We start from the raw sequence: 16,452 nt of genomic DNA on the forward strand, positions 1-16,452 counted from the left end.
CGTCCTGTATTGAGGTTCAAGGACTCCTGTAAATGGAGAGCTCTAGAATCGACACAAACAGATGGGAGGCAAGGGCTAGCATGAGACCAGAGTGGCGTGATGATATATCATCTGGAATGTCGAAGCACGATGAAGGCTTGTTAGAGAGATTAAGACAGATAAAGCTTCGCAATGCTACCACTGCTCCTGCCTCAGCAGCCAGATACACTTGTGACAATTGCGGCAAGAGATGCCGTGCTGCCATTGGCTTGATAAGTCATATGAAAAAATGCAACCCACAAACATACAGACACTGCAACAATCATCTACCAAGATGTCGTGGTCAATATATATGGTCTGACTTTTAAGACAAAATCACAGATCTCCCAGAGATGTGATATGTGGTACTGGCAGTGATGCTAACTCAGTGTGGCACATTGCAATTGTTGCTGGAAGAAGTCACACGAAGGAAACGCATGACCTAAATTCCTGCATAAATAGCGGACGCCAGGATAGATCAGTCCCTACTATTGACTGCTCATGTTTTGACTGTAGTAAGTCTAAACGTATATAACATCAAAAAATGCTTCTTCTGTTCGTCTGCCGATGATTTTGAGGTTACCGTTTCTCTGGCTCCTGGTGGTACACTGTTTCGGCCACGGTGTGGTTCGTAACACGTATGCCACCAACACAGGGCGCCTTCTGCAGAAGGCGTTGGCCTACGCGCGGCTCTGGCGAAACCTTCAGCGGGCCAGTAGAGTGAGTGACCTGTTTCGACAGCGAGCGACTTTACCTCGGAACTTACGCTAGCTTATTACTGTATGGAACGTTCACGTTTTTCAGACTTGATTCAGTTTATCTCTGTTTCACCACCTCTGTGTGTCTGTCTTTGTAGAATACCGTGTCAGTAAAAGAAATGGATACTACGCTGCTCTCCAAAAGTTAAGGAAGAGCTACACAAAGGATGAATCAAAGTACGCGAGCATGTGGCCTTAGGTTCCCTAGCCGTGGACAGAAGCGTTACGCGACAAAGTTAGTAAAACAATGGGAGAATAAAAATTTTTCTATCTTCAAAACAATTAGCGTTACCGGAAGCGTCGCCAACCGCCAGCCGGGGAGCCTAAACATTTCAACACCGTTATTGGATCAGGCAGAATAGCACCTCGCCGCTCTTAACAGAGACTGGGAGGAACTCAGCGGAAAATGGTTGGAACAGCGCAGACAGAACTGCCTTCGTTACTTCCGTAGAACTTCACAAGAGACACTAGGCAGGACGCAACAACGACTACCGAGACTGACTAACAATAAGCACTAAAGACCCTGTACAAATTCTGTAAGCAAATGCAGCGGAACTGAGAACCGCTGACAACTCGGGAAGAGCAGAATCAATTCGGTCATTACGAATGACGTCATACAGCAGAGCCTCTCCTCGGCGACATAAATACTCCACACCCACTAGCGTTTGGCACTCGTTCATTAGCATCGATGGCGTTCATGTCGTTTGCGATGCCAGATGCCCCCCATACAACCTCAGTTACGCAAATTTCCCTTAACCTACGGCTCAAATGAAGGAACCCTCCCTCCCCCCCCCCCCCCAACACACACACACACACACACATAAAGAAGCCATACAAAACGTTACAACAAATTTCACTTAACCTACGTAATTCAAACGAAGACAGCAATATCAAATCCCCTTCACTCCATCTATCTAATCAAACACAAATCAGAAACTCCTCACTTCAAAGAAATTTGCCTTCCATAAGAAACTACATTCTCCCAAAATGTGGTCTTAACAACGATAGCCAACTCCAAGTTAATCTAGACGGGCCACACACACACAGACACACACACACACACACACACACACACACACACACTAATCACTCCAAAAATCCGCAGCACCCAAATCATACCAAGAATCCACAGCACCCAAACCATCCCCAATACACCACCACCCACCCATCCACCCACATCCATCTGCAGTAAAGCACTCAGATAAAAAAACGAATATAACAAACGCTAAAAAATCTAATTATATGCCTCGGAAAAACTTGAATCTTGGACAAAGAACTGGCGAAGAAAAAGGGAAAATGACATTTAGATGTTGTAATGTGCAAGGTATCTCCACAAAATTTAATATATTACCAACAGAACCTGGCAGGTTAAAAATGGGTGTTGTCTTACTCTCTGAAACAAAGAGGAAAGGCAAAGAAGAAGAAGAACTCGCTAAATACATACATCAAAAAAAGTTTTGCATCACCCCGGTTCCCAGAACTCCTGAGGATAGACGTTGACTGTGGATATTGTATCAAGTCACAGGCCCTTTGACTGTTCAGAGATGTAAACAACCATGCGTGAGCAGCGCCTATTAGATGGAGGGGGTCCGACAGCCGATCACTTCCAGACATTCCACCTGGAAGGTGGTACACGGCTACTCGTGTTGTCTGTAGTTCGACCATGCCTAGACGGTCAATACCGCGGTACGATCGCGTCCGCATTGTTACTTTCTGGCAGGAAGGGCTCTCAACAAGGGGAGTGTCCAGGCGTCTCGGAGTGAACCGAAGTGATGTTTGAACATGGTGGAGATATAGAGGGACAGAAACTGTCGATGACATGCCTCGCTCAAGCTGCCCGAGGGTTACTACTGCAGTGGCTGACCGCTGCCTACGGATTATGGCTCGGAGGAACCCTGACAGCAACGCCACCATGTTGAATAATGCTTTTCGTGCAGCCACGGGACTTCATGTTACGACTCAAACTGTGCGCTATAGGCTGCATGATGCGGAACTTCACTCCCGACGTCCACGACGAGGTCCATCTTTGGAACCAAGACACCATGCAGCGTGGTACAGATGGGCCCAACCACATGCCGAATGGACCGCTGAGGATTGGCATCACGTTCTCTTCACCGATGAGTGTCGCATATGCCTTCAACCAGGCAACGCCGGAGACGTGTTTGGAGGCAACCCGGTCAGGATTAACGCCTTGGACACACTGTCTAGCGAGTGCAACGAGGTGGATGTTCCATGCTGGTTTGGGGTGGCATTATGTGGGGCCGACGTACGCCGCTGGTGGTCATGGAAGGCGCCATAACGGCTGTACGATATGTGAATGCCATCCTCCGACCGATAGTGCAACCATATCGGTAGCATATTGGCGAGGTATTCGCCCCCATCGTGCACATCTCGTGAATGACTTCCTTCAGGATAACGACATCGCTCGACTAGAGTGGCCCGCATGTTCTCCAGACATGAACCCTATCGGACATGCCTGGGATAGACTGAAAAGGGCTGTTTATGGACGACGTGAGCCACCAATCACACTGAGGGATCTGCGTCCAATCGCCGTTGAGGAGTGGGGCAATCTGGACCAATAGTGCCTTGATGAACTTGTGGATAGTATGCCACGACGAATACAGGCATGCATCAATGCAAGAGGACGTGCTACTGGGTATTAGAGGCACCGGTGTGTACAGCAATCGGGCCACCACCTGTGGAGGTCTCGCTGTATGGTGGTACAACATGCAATGTGTGGTTTTCATGAGCAATATAAAGGGCGGAAATGATGTTTATGTTGATCTCTATTCCAATTTTCTGTACAAGTTCCGGATCTCTTGGAACCGAGGTAATGCAAAACTTCTTTTGATGTGTGTATGTACGTATGTGGAGTGGGACGTCCAAAGCGGCAGGAGCCAAATCAGGTGTCTCCAGTATGATAAAGAAAGTATGGAAAAAGAGAATCACAAATTGGGAATTTATTATTTAACGTATTTTGTGGTGGAAATTACTCTATTTGCCAGGGAAGTTGTAATTATTGGTGTGTATGCACCCACGAATGCTACAAGAGACCAGGAGGAAGATACTTTCTGGACAACCCTCAGGGAGACTACAGTAAAAATCCCGAGGAGGAAGAAACTGATTATCATGGGGATATGAACGGAGGAGTAGGAATCAGAGAATCATGTACAATAGTGGGAAAACATGGAGAGACGGAATATAATGACAATGGAGAACGATTGACTGAAATTTGTGAACAGTTTTTATCTGAAAATTACCAACACATTTTTTATACACAAGGATATTCATAAGATTAGAGAAATTCGTTCTGTAATAGATTATATTACCATTAGACAGACAAGTAGTTTCAAGGCAGCAGATGTTAGATGTTATAGAGGAGCGCAGTGCGGGCCATTACCTAGCAAAAACGAAGAGTGTTTGGCCATGGAAGAATGCAAAGAATGACACTAACAATACTAAAACGAACTGTGCTGAGAAAGCTCAAAATCTGCATCTCAGTATTGATAGCCTACAAAATGAAAGCACACGAACATTCTTTGCTGCCAGAATGGAAAGGACATTGGAAGAATCATTTGAAGGAAGTACAGAGGATATATATGAATACATAAAAACCAATGTTATAAATATAGCAACAGAGGTGCTGGGCATAAGGAGATACAGCCACAGCCGTACAGTATAATGGTGGTCGGAGGAAATATAGGTGGAATTAAAGAAAAGAGGAACGCATTCAACCAATGGTTGAATGATATATCGGAAGCAACAAACAATCTACAAGAGAAAGAAGAATGAAGTGATGAACAAAATAAGGATCGTAAAGAATGAAGAGTGCGGAAGGATAATGTGACAATGTCAATAGCAAACTAGGATTTGGGAAAGCGAAAGAAGAATGATCAGTATTAAACGGGATTCGAGAAGAGACGAAAGCCAAAACCAATCTTCAGCTGATAACACCAAAGGAATGGGAAGAATATTCCCGGAAATTATTAAGTGAGAACAGAGGAGAATATCTGCAGGAAGGAACAGTGGAAGGAAAGGAGAAGGAAGGAAAGGATATCCAAATTTTAGAAAGTGAGGTGAGTAAGTTATTAAGAACAGGGAAGAATGGTAAGTCTCGAGGCAGTACCAATCTGGAGTCCCTAAAATATGGTAGTGACAAAATTGTGAAACTAACATGGTTATTCAATAAAATGTGACATGGAGATTAAGTACTCAAGGAAATGAAGCTGGGATATATTAATACCATATATAACATAGGACATCGCAAAAGCTGCTCCAACTACCGAGGAATTTGTGATATAAGCACATTAATGAGAACTTCTTGGTAAAATAATTATATATAAGCTCTTAATAAATTTTAAAACCCAGGAAGAACAATGCGGCTTCACAGCTGGTAGATATTGCGTAAATCATATTCTCACATTACTACAGAAACATAGAGGAAAATCAGAAAACATACGATTAATTTTAATGGGTTTAGAAAAAGCATGTGATACTGTCCGAGAAAAGTACTTTGGAGAGCATTACATATGGCGAGCATAAAGGGGTCCTTTAATTAAAATAATGCAAAAAGTACATAAAGATAACATATGTCAAGAGAGAAATGGTAATACACTTTCACAGAAATTTAGAACAGGCTAGGGTCTTTTGCAAAGCTGCCCAATGTTACCAACGTTATTTGAAATCTGTATAGACATAAGTCTTAAGATATGGTCTTGTAAATGCAATGGGATGCGGCTAGAAATTAAAGATGGAGTTTATTTACATCACCTACTATTTGCTGATGATCAAGTAGTTATAGCACAAGGCGAGGAGGATGCAAATTATATATGTAATCAGTTAGCAATGGAATAGTGAAACTGGGGATTGAAGATTAATTATCAGAAAACAGAAAACCTCACTAATGAGGCAGATGGCGTATACTTAGAGGGAAAGAATTAAGGCAACACTTTCTGTTATTTGGGGCCCTTTTAGAGATGGAGGAAAAATCAGAGGTAGAAATTAATAAAAAAAAAACGTGGAAAGAAGGTCATTGGGATGCTCAACTCAATCTTATGGAGCAGAAATGTAATAAACCGAACCAAAAGAATCGTACACCAATCGATACAAGAGAGTTTAGTTATGTAAGAAGTGGAGACATGGACTACTAATCTCAACACTCAAAAAAAAAAAAAAAAAAAAAAAAAAAACTGCAGAGATTTCTTGAGAAAATCAGCAAGAATTTCTCGAAAAGAGAAAATAAGAAACGAAGAAATAAGAAAGAGAATGGAAGTAAGAGAAAGAATATATGACGTGGTGGACGTAAGGAAGTTACAATGGTACAGGCAGGTACGAAGAATGGAAGAAGTCTGATAGAGAAAATGATCCTGGAATGGGAACCAGAGGGCTCGAAGCACTTGACATCTGAGGTAATCAGTCCCCTAGACTTAGAACTACTTAAACCTAACTAACCTAAGGACATCACACACATCCATGCCCGAGGCAGGATTAGAACCTGCGACAGTAGCGGTCACGCTCTTCCGGACTGTAGCGCCTAGCACAGCTCGGCCACTCTGGCCGGCCGGGTAAATAGTTACGGTACTTTTTCATGATAAAAGATCCGATTTACAGGGATATAGTCCTAATTATTATTAAGTCTCCACTTCAGTAGTATTTACGATAAATGTGTTTGATAAATGTATATCTTACTAGTAATTTGCAAGAAACGGTGCACATCGAAGTCGCGGCCTCATTGCGAGCGGTGTATATCGAATGCTCGGCTCTCGAAGCGGGAATTATGGATATTGTTTTCTGGTGTGACAAAGCAACGTCGCGTGAGGGTAAATATTTCAGTTTTTATATTTTCACAACTTACGACTGTCTGGTAAATCTCTCTCCAGTGAGACTCTCCCAATTTTCCGAAAAGACGTGTCAAAAGTGCTTCCCGGATATGGGGTAAAAGGAATGGTGGCTACACCAGACACGGTGTTGTGCACGACAGTGATCAGAGATGTAAGTGGTATTATCCATTCCTTTAATAAATTGCAGTGAGTGAAATAACAGCTGTTAGTCTCTCTTTTTTAATGACTTCGACGTTCGTATTTTGTCGTCTCTCTTGTCAACATCTCGATGGTCGAGCGTTCGACACTTACCGCTCGTAGTGAGGAGCGATTTCGATGTGTACCGTTTCTTGGAAATCACCAAGCTGTCTTATTTGTTACAAAATATGGCCAAGGACACGACGTTACAGTCGTATTGTTGTGTAAATCGTTCGACGCAAATTAACTGCAACACTGAGCAAAGCTGACGGCTAGTATACCAACTCCAGTTTCATCCCGACTACTTTCTACAGTCTATATACTACACTACGTGAAAAGGAAACAGTCATAAAACCGACGAAGGCAAAGTATGGTTTAGCTCGGTGAGGCTACCTGTTGGTGCCTGGCAGGCGGGTGGCTGTGGAGGCGCTCGGGCTGCTCGTGGCGGCCGCACGTGGTGCAGGGCTGCGGCACCGCCCCCGCCCCCGCCCGCGCCTCCTCCGCCTCCCCCGCGGGCGCGGGCCGCCTGCGAGCCGCAGGCACCTTCAGCTGCTGCTTCTTGGCCGGCTGGCGGCGCGGCGTGGGCGGCGCGGTGCCGCTGCTGGTGCCATCGTCTTCGTCGGTGTGAGCGGAGCGGCCCGCAGCTGGCTGCTGCCGCCCCCGGCGCGCCACCCCCGCCGCCGCCGCCACCCCCGCGAACCTGCGCGACTTGCCGCCGCGGCCGTCTCCGGGCGACGCGCCGTTCCGCTTGGCCGCGTCGGCCGGCGCGCCCGCGCACAGGCTGGAGATGGAGAGCAGCGCCTTACGCGTCAGCGTCATGTCGATCTTACCCAGCAGCGCGATGTCGAGGATGCGCGGTCTGTCCAGGGTGGCCGTCTGCGGCCGCGGGCTGGGCAGTCGCTCCGGCGGCGCCCGCTGCGCCGCCCCCACGTCCAGCTTCAGCGTGGTCGGCCTCTTCTGTTGATTCTGGCTCTTCAGCTTGGGCCACGACGGCGGCGGGGGTCCGTGGCCGCCGCCTTTGCCTCCCGCGTGCATCTGGTCTATGCATGCCACGTCCGCGGTCGAGTAGTTATTCGCTATGGGAGACACGACCCCGTCGCTCGGGCGCTGGGTCGCGATCTGCGGCCTCTCGCTTACGATCTGGTAAGCGCGCGGAGACTTGGAGTGCCTGTCTTTTAGTTCCCACTTCATCCGGTCCGCTTCTTTAACCTCCTGCTCCGGCGAGCGCCCTCGCAATTCTTTCCTCCGTGGACCCGGTTCGTTCGTTTTCCCGGAAATGTCTTCCGTCGTGTTTCGTTCGCCTGAGCTCGCCGCTGGCACACTCGTTCACTCGCGTGCGTGCGGCGCGGCAGTCGGGTACCGACTGCCGGTGGGACGTGTGCGCCGCAGTTGGCGCGCAGCTACTAGTTTGTGGGGGAAGGCGGTGACGTCACCGCAGACCGGGGTGGTGCTACGGGGCGCCGGCGGGCGAGAACAGCGCAGCGAAAAACCGCTGCAGCCTTTGTTGCGATGCGCTAAAGGTCAAGGCTTCACCGGCTTCCTGTAGCCTGTCTAAAATAAACACGCTCCTCCGTGCATATTAGTTTAAAAGCGGAGTTAACAGGTGTATATTTAATGAGGCCAGTTCATTTGTCAGGCGCCCTCTACAAATACACTTTCCCGATTTGTCTCCGTTAACACACTCCGCGAAGCGTACGTCGCTCTATCAAAAAACACGAGAACGTGCCACATTATAATCTCGTATTGTAGGCTCCATCTGAACTCGATTTTCAATGCGAAGAACTAGTATCATTCGAATTATTTTTTGTGTATACTTGAAACAAATGACAACACACTGAGAATTTAGCTTACAGTCCGAAAAAAATGCAATAACGGGGACAAAGATGATAGCTGCATATCGGCAGCGATATTACGAGCGTACTGCTCAAAGGAAACGAAAAACAACTGATGACATCGTACTTCTGTCAACAAAATCGAACATACTGTAAGTATTTTTTTGGCCTTGTTTACGGAAATCCGTTGTTTTTGTCCATATCCCTTTTCCACACAGAGAAAAAACTACGAGCAGTGAAAATACAAGATGCACGATGTCATTAAATTTATTGAATGCGTGAGCGACAAACCATTATCTTTGACCAACACGAAAATAAAAATATGATTTACGCATGGTTCTAGTTTCTCAACCATACAGTTAGCTTGTTTTGGCCTGCTTCTGACTAGTTCACAACACAAATTCTGACAATGGTCGACGATCAATGAACCCTATGAATCATTGCGGCAACGCTTAATAATGGCTGTTTCATTTATTATGAGTGTACTAATTTACATTATGACAAGTTATTAATCTGATAGGATCATTTCCAAAGAGTGATAGTATCAGTATTCTTAGCCACGTTTATTACCCATGTAAATTAGTAATAAACTGTCGAGATACCAGGGAAACAATACGTTTTTCACCCCCACAATCTCTAGCCACATGTTAACATCGACATCTCGACTGCTAACGAAGGAATTCGGAAAGTTATTGATGATGTGTGTATTTCACGCTTATACAGGGCGTCTATCAGAAATGCGTTATGTATGTATTCTGTAATAACTGCTTGTAAGGTGGTACATCCAAAAAGCGAGGATAGTCAATTCGATTCTCCTTCTACGACCAGTGACACGAACGAAATCAAATACCTCGCTCTAACGCTGTTTACAGTTTATCAGAATCAACAAGCATCCGGATGACCATCAGACATTGTCTCCCAACATATACTGCACCGTAACTTGATTTCCCAAATACAGTTCCCGTGTCAGAATGATTGACGAGGGAATACTTCCTTCTTGTTGGCCACTGACCGTTTTCTGAAAGGTTGCACGAGCAAATGAAGCTCAAGAATACATTCTTGATCTTTGGAGAACGAAGACATTTGCAATGAGTGGTCATATACGTCAACATAAATAGTATGCAAACCACTGTGAAGTGCAAGGCATGGGGTACTTACCATGATGCCATGAACGGCAATAACGCTGACCAAGTACTATCAACAGAAAACTGGCTGAAACAAGATATTAATGGCAATGAAATTCTAAATTCCGTTTGGAATGTATATCGCAAAGATAGGCTGATCACCGTTAGTGGAGGCGTGTTTATAATAATACGATAATATCCTTTAAGGTTAGTACGGATACGGAATGCAGTATAATTTATCCGAAGATGAATTTTACAGAAGGATCAAGCATGGTCATCGGATGCTGTTATAGACCCCCTGCCTCAGGAGCAGTAGTAACGGAACATCTGAGGGGAAACTTTGAGAAGATTTTTGCGTAAATTTCCATGTTACGTTATAGTATTAGTTGACGATTTCAACTTACCAACTATAGACAGGGACAGTCAAGTGATTTGGGAGGATAGTGTGGACAGGGAAAAATTGGAAATTTGTGGTAAGGTCCTATGGGACAAAACTACTGAGGTCATCGGTCCATAAGCCTATACACTACTTAATCTAACTTTAACTTACGCTATGGACAACACACACACCCCTGCCCGTGGGAGGACTCGAACCTCCGACGGGGGGAGCCGCACGGACCGTGACAATAGCCTTAGACCGCACGGCTACCCCGCGCGGCTATGGACAGGGACTAATGTGAAATGTTCTAAATGCCTCGTCCTGAACATTATTCGAGTAGCTAATCAGATAACCGACTCAAGGTAACATATCAGGTCCTGTGGTCATAAACAGGCTCGAACTTTTCGATTCAGCTTAGAATAAGGAATCTATCTATCTACGTAATACTACGCAAGTCATCTAATGGGGTGTGGAAGAACGGTTGTCGGTAAGCCTCCGTATTGGCCCTAATTTCTCGAATTTTCTCCTCGTGGTCATTACGTAAGTCGTATGTAGGGGAAGGTAAAATGTTGTCCGACTCTTCCCGAAAAGTGCTCCCTCGATCTTTCAGTAGTAAATCTCTCTGTGATGCACAACGCCTCTCTTGTAACGTCTGCCAGTGGAGTTTGTTTAGCATCTCCGTAACGTTCTCTCTTTGGCTAAACGATCCCGTGACGAAACGCGCCGCTGTTCGCTGGATCTTCTCTATCTCTTCTATCATTCCTACCTGGTAGGGATCCCAGATAGATGAACAGTACTCAAGAATCGGTCAGACACGCGCCTTATAACTTACTTCCTTCGTAGATGATTCTTCCCATGAATCTGAGTCTGGCGTTTGCTTTTTCCACTATTTGTTTTATATGGTCATTCCACTTAAGGTTGCAGATACTGTTTCAAGCGGTTTGTCATCAAGTGTAGCTGTACAGCTGTGCATTTCTTTTCCCACATATATGCAATATATGTTACATTTGTTTATTTTCAGGGTCAACTGGCAGAGTCTGCACTATTCATTAATTTTCTTCAGATCACTCTGCAAATCGTTACTATCCTCTGGCGTTGCTACTGTGTTATAGACAACCGCGACATCTGCAAGCAGCCTTGAAGAGCATCCGACAGTTATGGTTCAAATGGCTCTGAGCACTATGGGAGTTAACATCTGAGGTCATCAGTAACCTAGAACTTAGAACTACTTAAGCCTAACTAACCTAAGGACATCACACACATCCATGTCCGAGGTAGGATTCGAACCTGCGACCGTAGCAGTCGCGTGGTTCCGGACTGAAGCGCCTAGAATCGCACGGCCACCGCGGTCGGCTCCGACAGTTACTACTAGATCATTTATATATATTGTAAACAGTAACGGTCCCATCACACGTCCTTGAGGTATTCTGGATATTACATTTACATCTGTCGATTTTGTTCCGTTAAGAGCGACGTGTTGAGTTCTATGTGCAGGAAGTCTTGAATCCAATCGCAAAGTCTACGGCGCTGTGGATCTCACGAAGGAACAGAGGCAGCTGAGTTTCGCAGATTCTCTGTTTGCGGAATCCATGTTGATTTTTATAGAGGAGATTTTCAGTCTCCGAACTTAAAAACGGGAATGACCTGCGCTTTCTTCCAGTCGCTAGGCATCCTTCTTTGCTCAAGCGCTCTACTATAAATTACTGCTAGAAGAGGAGCAAGTTCTTTCGCATAATCTTTGTAGAGTCTTATAGGTTTCTCGTCCGGTCCTGACGCCTTTCCACTACCAAGCTATTGTAGTTGTTTTCCTGTTGAACGATCTGTTATCTCAATATCTGCCAATTCGACCTTCGCACGACGATTGAAAGAAGGGACCTCGTCACATTCATCCTCGGTGAAACAGTTTCGGAAGACCGAATTCAGTATATGTGAATTCTGTATGTCGGCCTTCTCTCTGTTATCTTCCGTTTCGGTGCCAGTATGGTCACCGAGTGAATGAATAGATGATTTTGACCAACTTACTGATTTTATTTACGAACAAAATCTCTTAGGGTTTTTATACTCAGCTCAGTTAACAAAGCTCTACTTTCAAAGTCATTGAACACTTCTCTCATTTCTCTCCTTATGCTCATTTTCGCTTCGTTCAGCTTTTGTTTGTCAGTTAGGTTTTTACTTCTCTTGAATCTGAAATGTTCTCATTGTTTACGTAGCAGTTTTCTAGCACGGCTATTAAACCATGGTGTGTCTTTCCCATCCCTTTAGACCTTACTAGGAACAGACTTGTCTAAGGCATATTGCAAGATGCCTCTGAATTTTTTCCATTTGTTCTCCACTTCTTCGTCCTCATCACCGAATGTTTGATGCTGACTGCTCAGATACTCTGAAATTTGTATCCTGTCACTCTTGCTAAGCAAAAATTTCTTCCTACCTGTCTTAATATTCTTTGTTAAGACCCGCTGTCATAGATGCTACCACAGCCTTATGATCACTGATACCTTCCTCTACGTCAACTGATTCCATAAGATCCGGCCTGTTTGTTTGCGAGGAGGTCTAACACGTTACCCTCACGAGATGGTTCTCTAACTATCTGCTCAGAGTCATTTTCGGACCAGATATCTAGAACAATGCCACACGAATCCCTGTCTCTGGCGCCAGTTATGATAGCGTGACACTCCCAATCTAGCTCCTCACGCAGGCAGTCTATGAAAGCATCTGACTACCATTTTTGATTGATCTTAGATACTTAACTTCCCCCAGATTAATTCACAATCGGAATCCATGATAAGCTTGCTAGATTTTATCGAATTCTTTGCTGCAATAAACTCGCCGCCACCATTGGCGACTATCCTTTCCTTACAATGAATATTCCAATCTGAACTTGGATTTCGTTGTCATTAACATCCGGCTTCAATCAACTTTTTGCTCCTAATACTATCTGTGCACTATAGCCTTCAGTAAGCGGTACTACACTACTGGCCATTAAAATTGCTACACCAACAAGAAATGCAGATGATAAACGGGTATTCATTGGACAAATATATTATACTAGAACTGACATGTGATAACATTTTAACGCAATTTGGGTGCATAGATCCTGAGAAACCAGTACCCAGAACAACCACACTGGCCTTAATACGCCTGGGCATTGAGTCAAACAACTTGGATGGCGTGTACAGGTACAGCTGTCCATGCAGCTTCAACACGATACCACAGTTCATCAACAGTAGTGAAAGGCGTATTGTGACGAGCCAGTTGCTCGGCCACCATTGACCAGACGTTTTCAATTGGTGAGAGATCTGGAAAATGTGCTGGCCAGGGCAGCAGTCGAACATTTTCTGTATCCAGAAAGGCCCGTACAGGACCCGCAACATGCGGTCGTGCATTATCCTGCTGAAATGTAGGGTTTCGCAGGGATCGAATGAAGGGTAGAGCCACGGGTCGTAACGCATCTGAAATGTAACGTCCACTGTTCAAAGTGCCGTCAATGCGAACAAGAGGTGACGGAGACGTGTAACCAATGGCATCCCATACCATCACGCCGGGTGGTACGCCAGTATGGCGATGACGAATACACGCTTCCAATGTGCGTTTACTGTGATGTCGCCAAACACGGATGCGACCATCATGATGCTGTAAACAGAACTTGGATTCATCTGAAAAAATGACGTTTTGCCATTCGTGCACCCAGGTTCGTCGTTGAGTACACCACCGCAGCTTTCCTCTCTGTGTTGCAGCGTCAAGGGTAACCGCAGCCACGGTCTCCGAGATGAAAGTCCATGCTGCTGCAAACGTCGTCGAACTGTTCGTGCAGATGGTTGTTGTCTTGCAAACGCCCCTATCTGTTGACTCAAGGATCGAGACGTGGCTGCAAGATCCGTTACAGCCATGCGGATAAGATGGCTGTCATCTCGACTGCTAGTGATACGAGGCCGTTGAGATCCAGCACGGAGTTCCGTATTATCCTCCTGAACCCACCGATTACATATTCTGCTAACTGCCATTGGATCTCCACCAACGCGAACAGCAATGTCGCGATACGATAAACCGCAATCGCGACAGGGTACAATCCGACTTTTATCAAAGTCGGAAACGTGATGGTACGCATTTCTCCTCCTTACATGACGCATCACAACAACGTATCACCAGGCAACGCAGGTCAGCTGCTGTTTGTGTATGAGAAATCGGTTGGAAACTTTCCTCATGTCAGCACGTTGTAGGTGTCGCCATCGGCGCCAACCTTGTGTGAATGCTCTGAAAAGCTAATCATTTGTATATCACAGCATCTCCTTCCTGTCGGTTAAATTTCTCGTCTGTAGCACGTCATCTTCCAGTAGTGTGATTCTAGAGCCTTTCTTGGATGCTCTTGCAGTTTACTAAAATCGATTGACCTTTTCTATCTCTGATCTGCGTCGACGAACTTTCTCTGAGTACATTGTGGCTAATTTAGCAAGCAAATCGTCTTTGATCCCCAGGGTGGGTTCCTCTAAGTTAAAAAAAGTCACATGTATACGCCACACGCACTCCGCTACCCTAGTAGCCGCTTCCTGCGTGTTGTGCACGCCTGACTTTATTAAGGGGAACCCTACAATTCTGCAACCGATAGCGGAGGTCGAGAAATCCATATCCAATACCGTCGCACAGTCGTCTGAGCCTCTGGTTTAGACCTTCCGCTCTGCTCCAAAGCAGAGAACCGCGAAAAACCCAGGGTACGATGCTACAAATAGACAGCTTAGCATGCACCCCGCGTGCAGTGCTAGTCGCCTTCACCAAATCAGCCATCCGCCGAACGGAGCCGAGGATGCCCTCAGAACCCATTCGTGCCGACTGCGTGCAGCCCGTTGCACCCAGTGCGCTCGATAGCCGCCGGCAGGGCCTCCTCCACGCCACTGACGAGACATTCCCCCAGCAAACATACCGAGTGCACACTGGCATTCTTTCCCACCTTGCCTCTTATTTCTCTGAGGGGCTCCATCACCCGCCTAACATTGGACCTCCCAATGTTAAGTACGCCCATCCTTTGCACTTGTCCGGACTGGGCATGAAAAGTGATCGTAAGGTCGTTAAAGCACCACAGAATATTGTTGGAAACAGGAGTGTAAAGAAAGGTAGGAAGATATTTCTGCTTAGACAGAGCGACAAAAACCTGAGTGTTCTACATGGGAAGTTCATCTCCAGGATCGAAAATGTTGGACAACAGTGAACAGAGTTCGGAAGTATTGCACAATACACCTTGGTCGGATACGTGCCGAGCAAAGGTGTGAAAGATGCCGCCTTAAAAAGCCGCTACGAAAGCAGAGAAAGCTTCACTGCAAATTTAAACGTAAAGTATCACAGACAAACTAAAACTGAAGGGAATTGATATTAGCTTAAGAAGAGCTACTCGCGAGGCATTCAACGAATTAAAAAACAAAATTCTATTTATCGACTTGACCGAAAGTCCTGTTTTGGTCTAGTGTTAAATCAGTAAACAGATCGAAATGATCTGTCCAGATACTCTATTACCATAAAAGGATGGAAAATGAGGACGATACAGAAAAAGCAGAAATACTAAAGGTCTTTTTCCAAAATTATTTCACAGAAGAAGATTGCACTGTAGTACCTCGTTTAAATCGTCGCACGAATGACAAAATGTGTGACATCAAAGTACGTGACCATAGGATAGAAAAGCAACTGAAATCACTCAACACAAGGAAGACTAGACCCGACGGGTGTTACTACTACTACTACTATTGTTGGAGTCACGAACGATGGCGGTCGAGTTTAGGCTTGTTTTGCGCACCTAAGCCAGGCGTTCTCTCGCAGCCAATGAGTGTTCACAAGTGTTCTGAGCGCACTGTTGTGAGTGTTGTAGGCAATGCGAGCGTTATATGCGAACGTAGCGATTTATTTAGTGAACTTCTCTTCCATTTGCTGCGACTTGTCATGGCAGATGGTGGTGGCGGTGAACGACAAATTCTATACGAGCAAGTGAGAGGCATAATCTGCGGGATACATGCTTTCACCAAGCGCAAAGCACGTGCATGCGGATTCCGCAGCTGTCGCTTGGAACGGCCAACAACGCACTCCCCGTCCTTATCTCGAGCTGCGCGAACTGCATCGTTCGTGGTGCGGACTATACTACTGCTACTACTACTGCTGCTACAAACCTGTAATGCTGTAAAGGTATTTCAAAGAATTACCATTAAAGTTCCTTAGATTTACGGCTTACATAATTAATGTTAAGTTTGTCACTGCATGGTCACTCTAAGTTTATAAAAATCTGACGTTTAACTGGAACATAACGTTATTAATGCTTCATATAGATGTCTGTCAGGCTCGACCGGT

General features: G+C 45.5%; 1 protein-coding gene across 3 annotated transcripts in view; it reads right to left on the reverse strand.

Annotated features, from left to right (window-relative positions):
* LOC126484385 (zinc finger protein 474-like) overlaps positions 1-8,184 on the reverse strand; it is a 270,411-nt gene extending 262,227 nt beyond the window's left edge. For 2 of the 3 annotated variants that reach the window (XM_050107878.1, XM_050107877.1), the window contains exon 1: positions 7,187-8,182. In XM_050107878.1, the coding sequence (XP_049963835.1) occupies positions 7,187-7,984 (798 nt within the window). In that variant the 5' untranslated portion in view covers positions 7,985-8,182. Of the gene's footprint in view, positions 1-7,186 lie in introns of all 3 variants that reach the window. The other variant, XR_007587846.1, reaches the window with a different exon arrangement.
* Between the last annotated feature and the right edge of the window lie 8,268 nt (positions 8,185-16,452).

Source organism: Schistocerca serialis, chromosome 6, assembly GCF_023864345.2.
Source record: "Schistocerca serialis cubense isolate TAMUIC-IGC-003099 chromosome 6, iqSchSeri2.2, whole genome shotgun sequence".
In the NCBI taxonomy this organism is placed as follows: Eukaryota; Metazoa; Arthropoda; class Insecta; order Orthoptera; family Acrididae; genus Schistocerca; species Schistocerca serialis.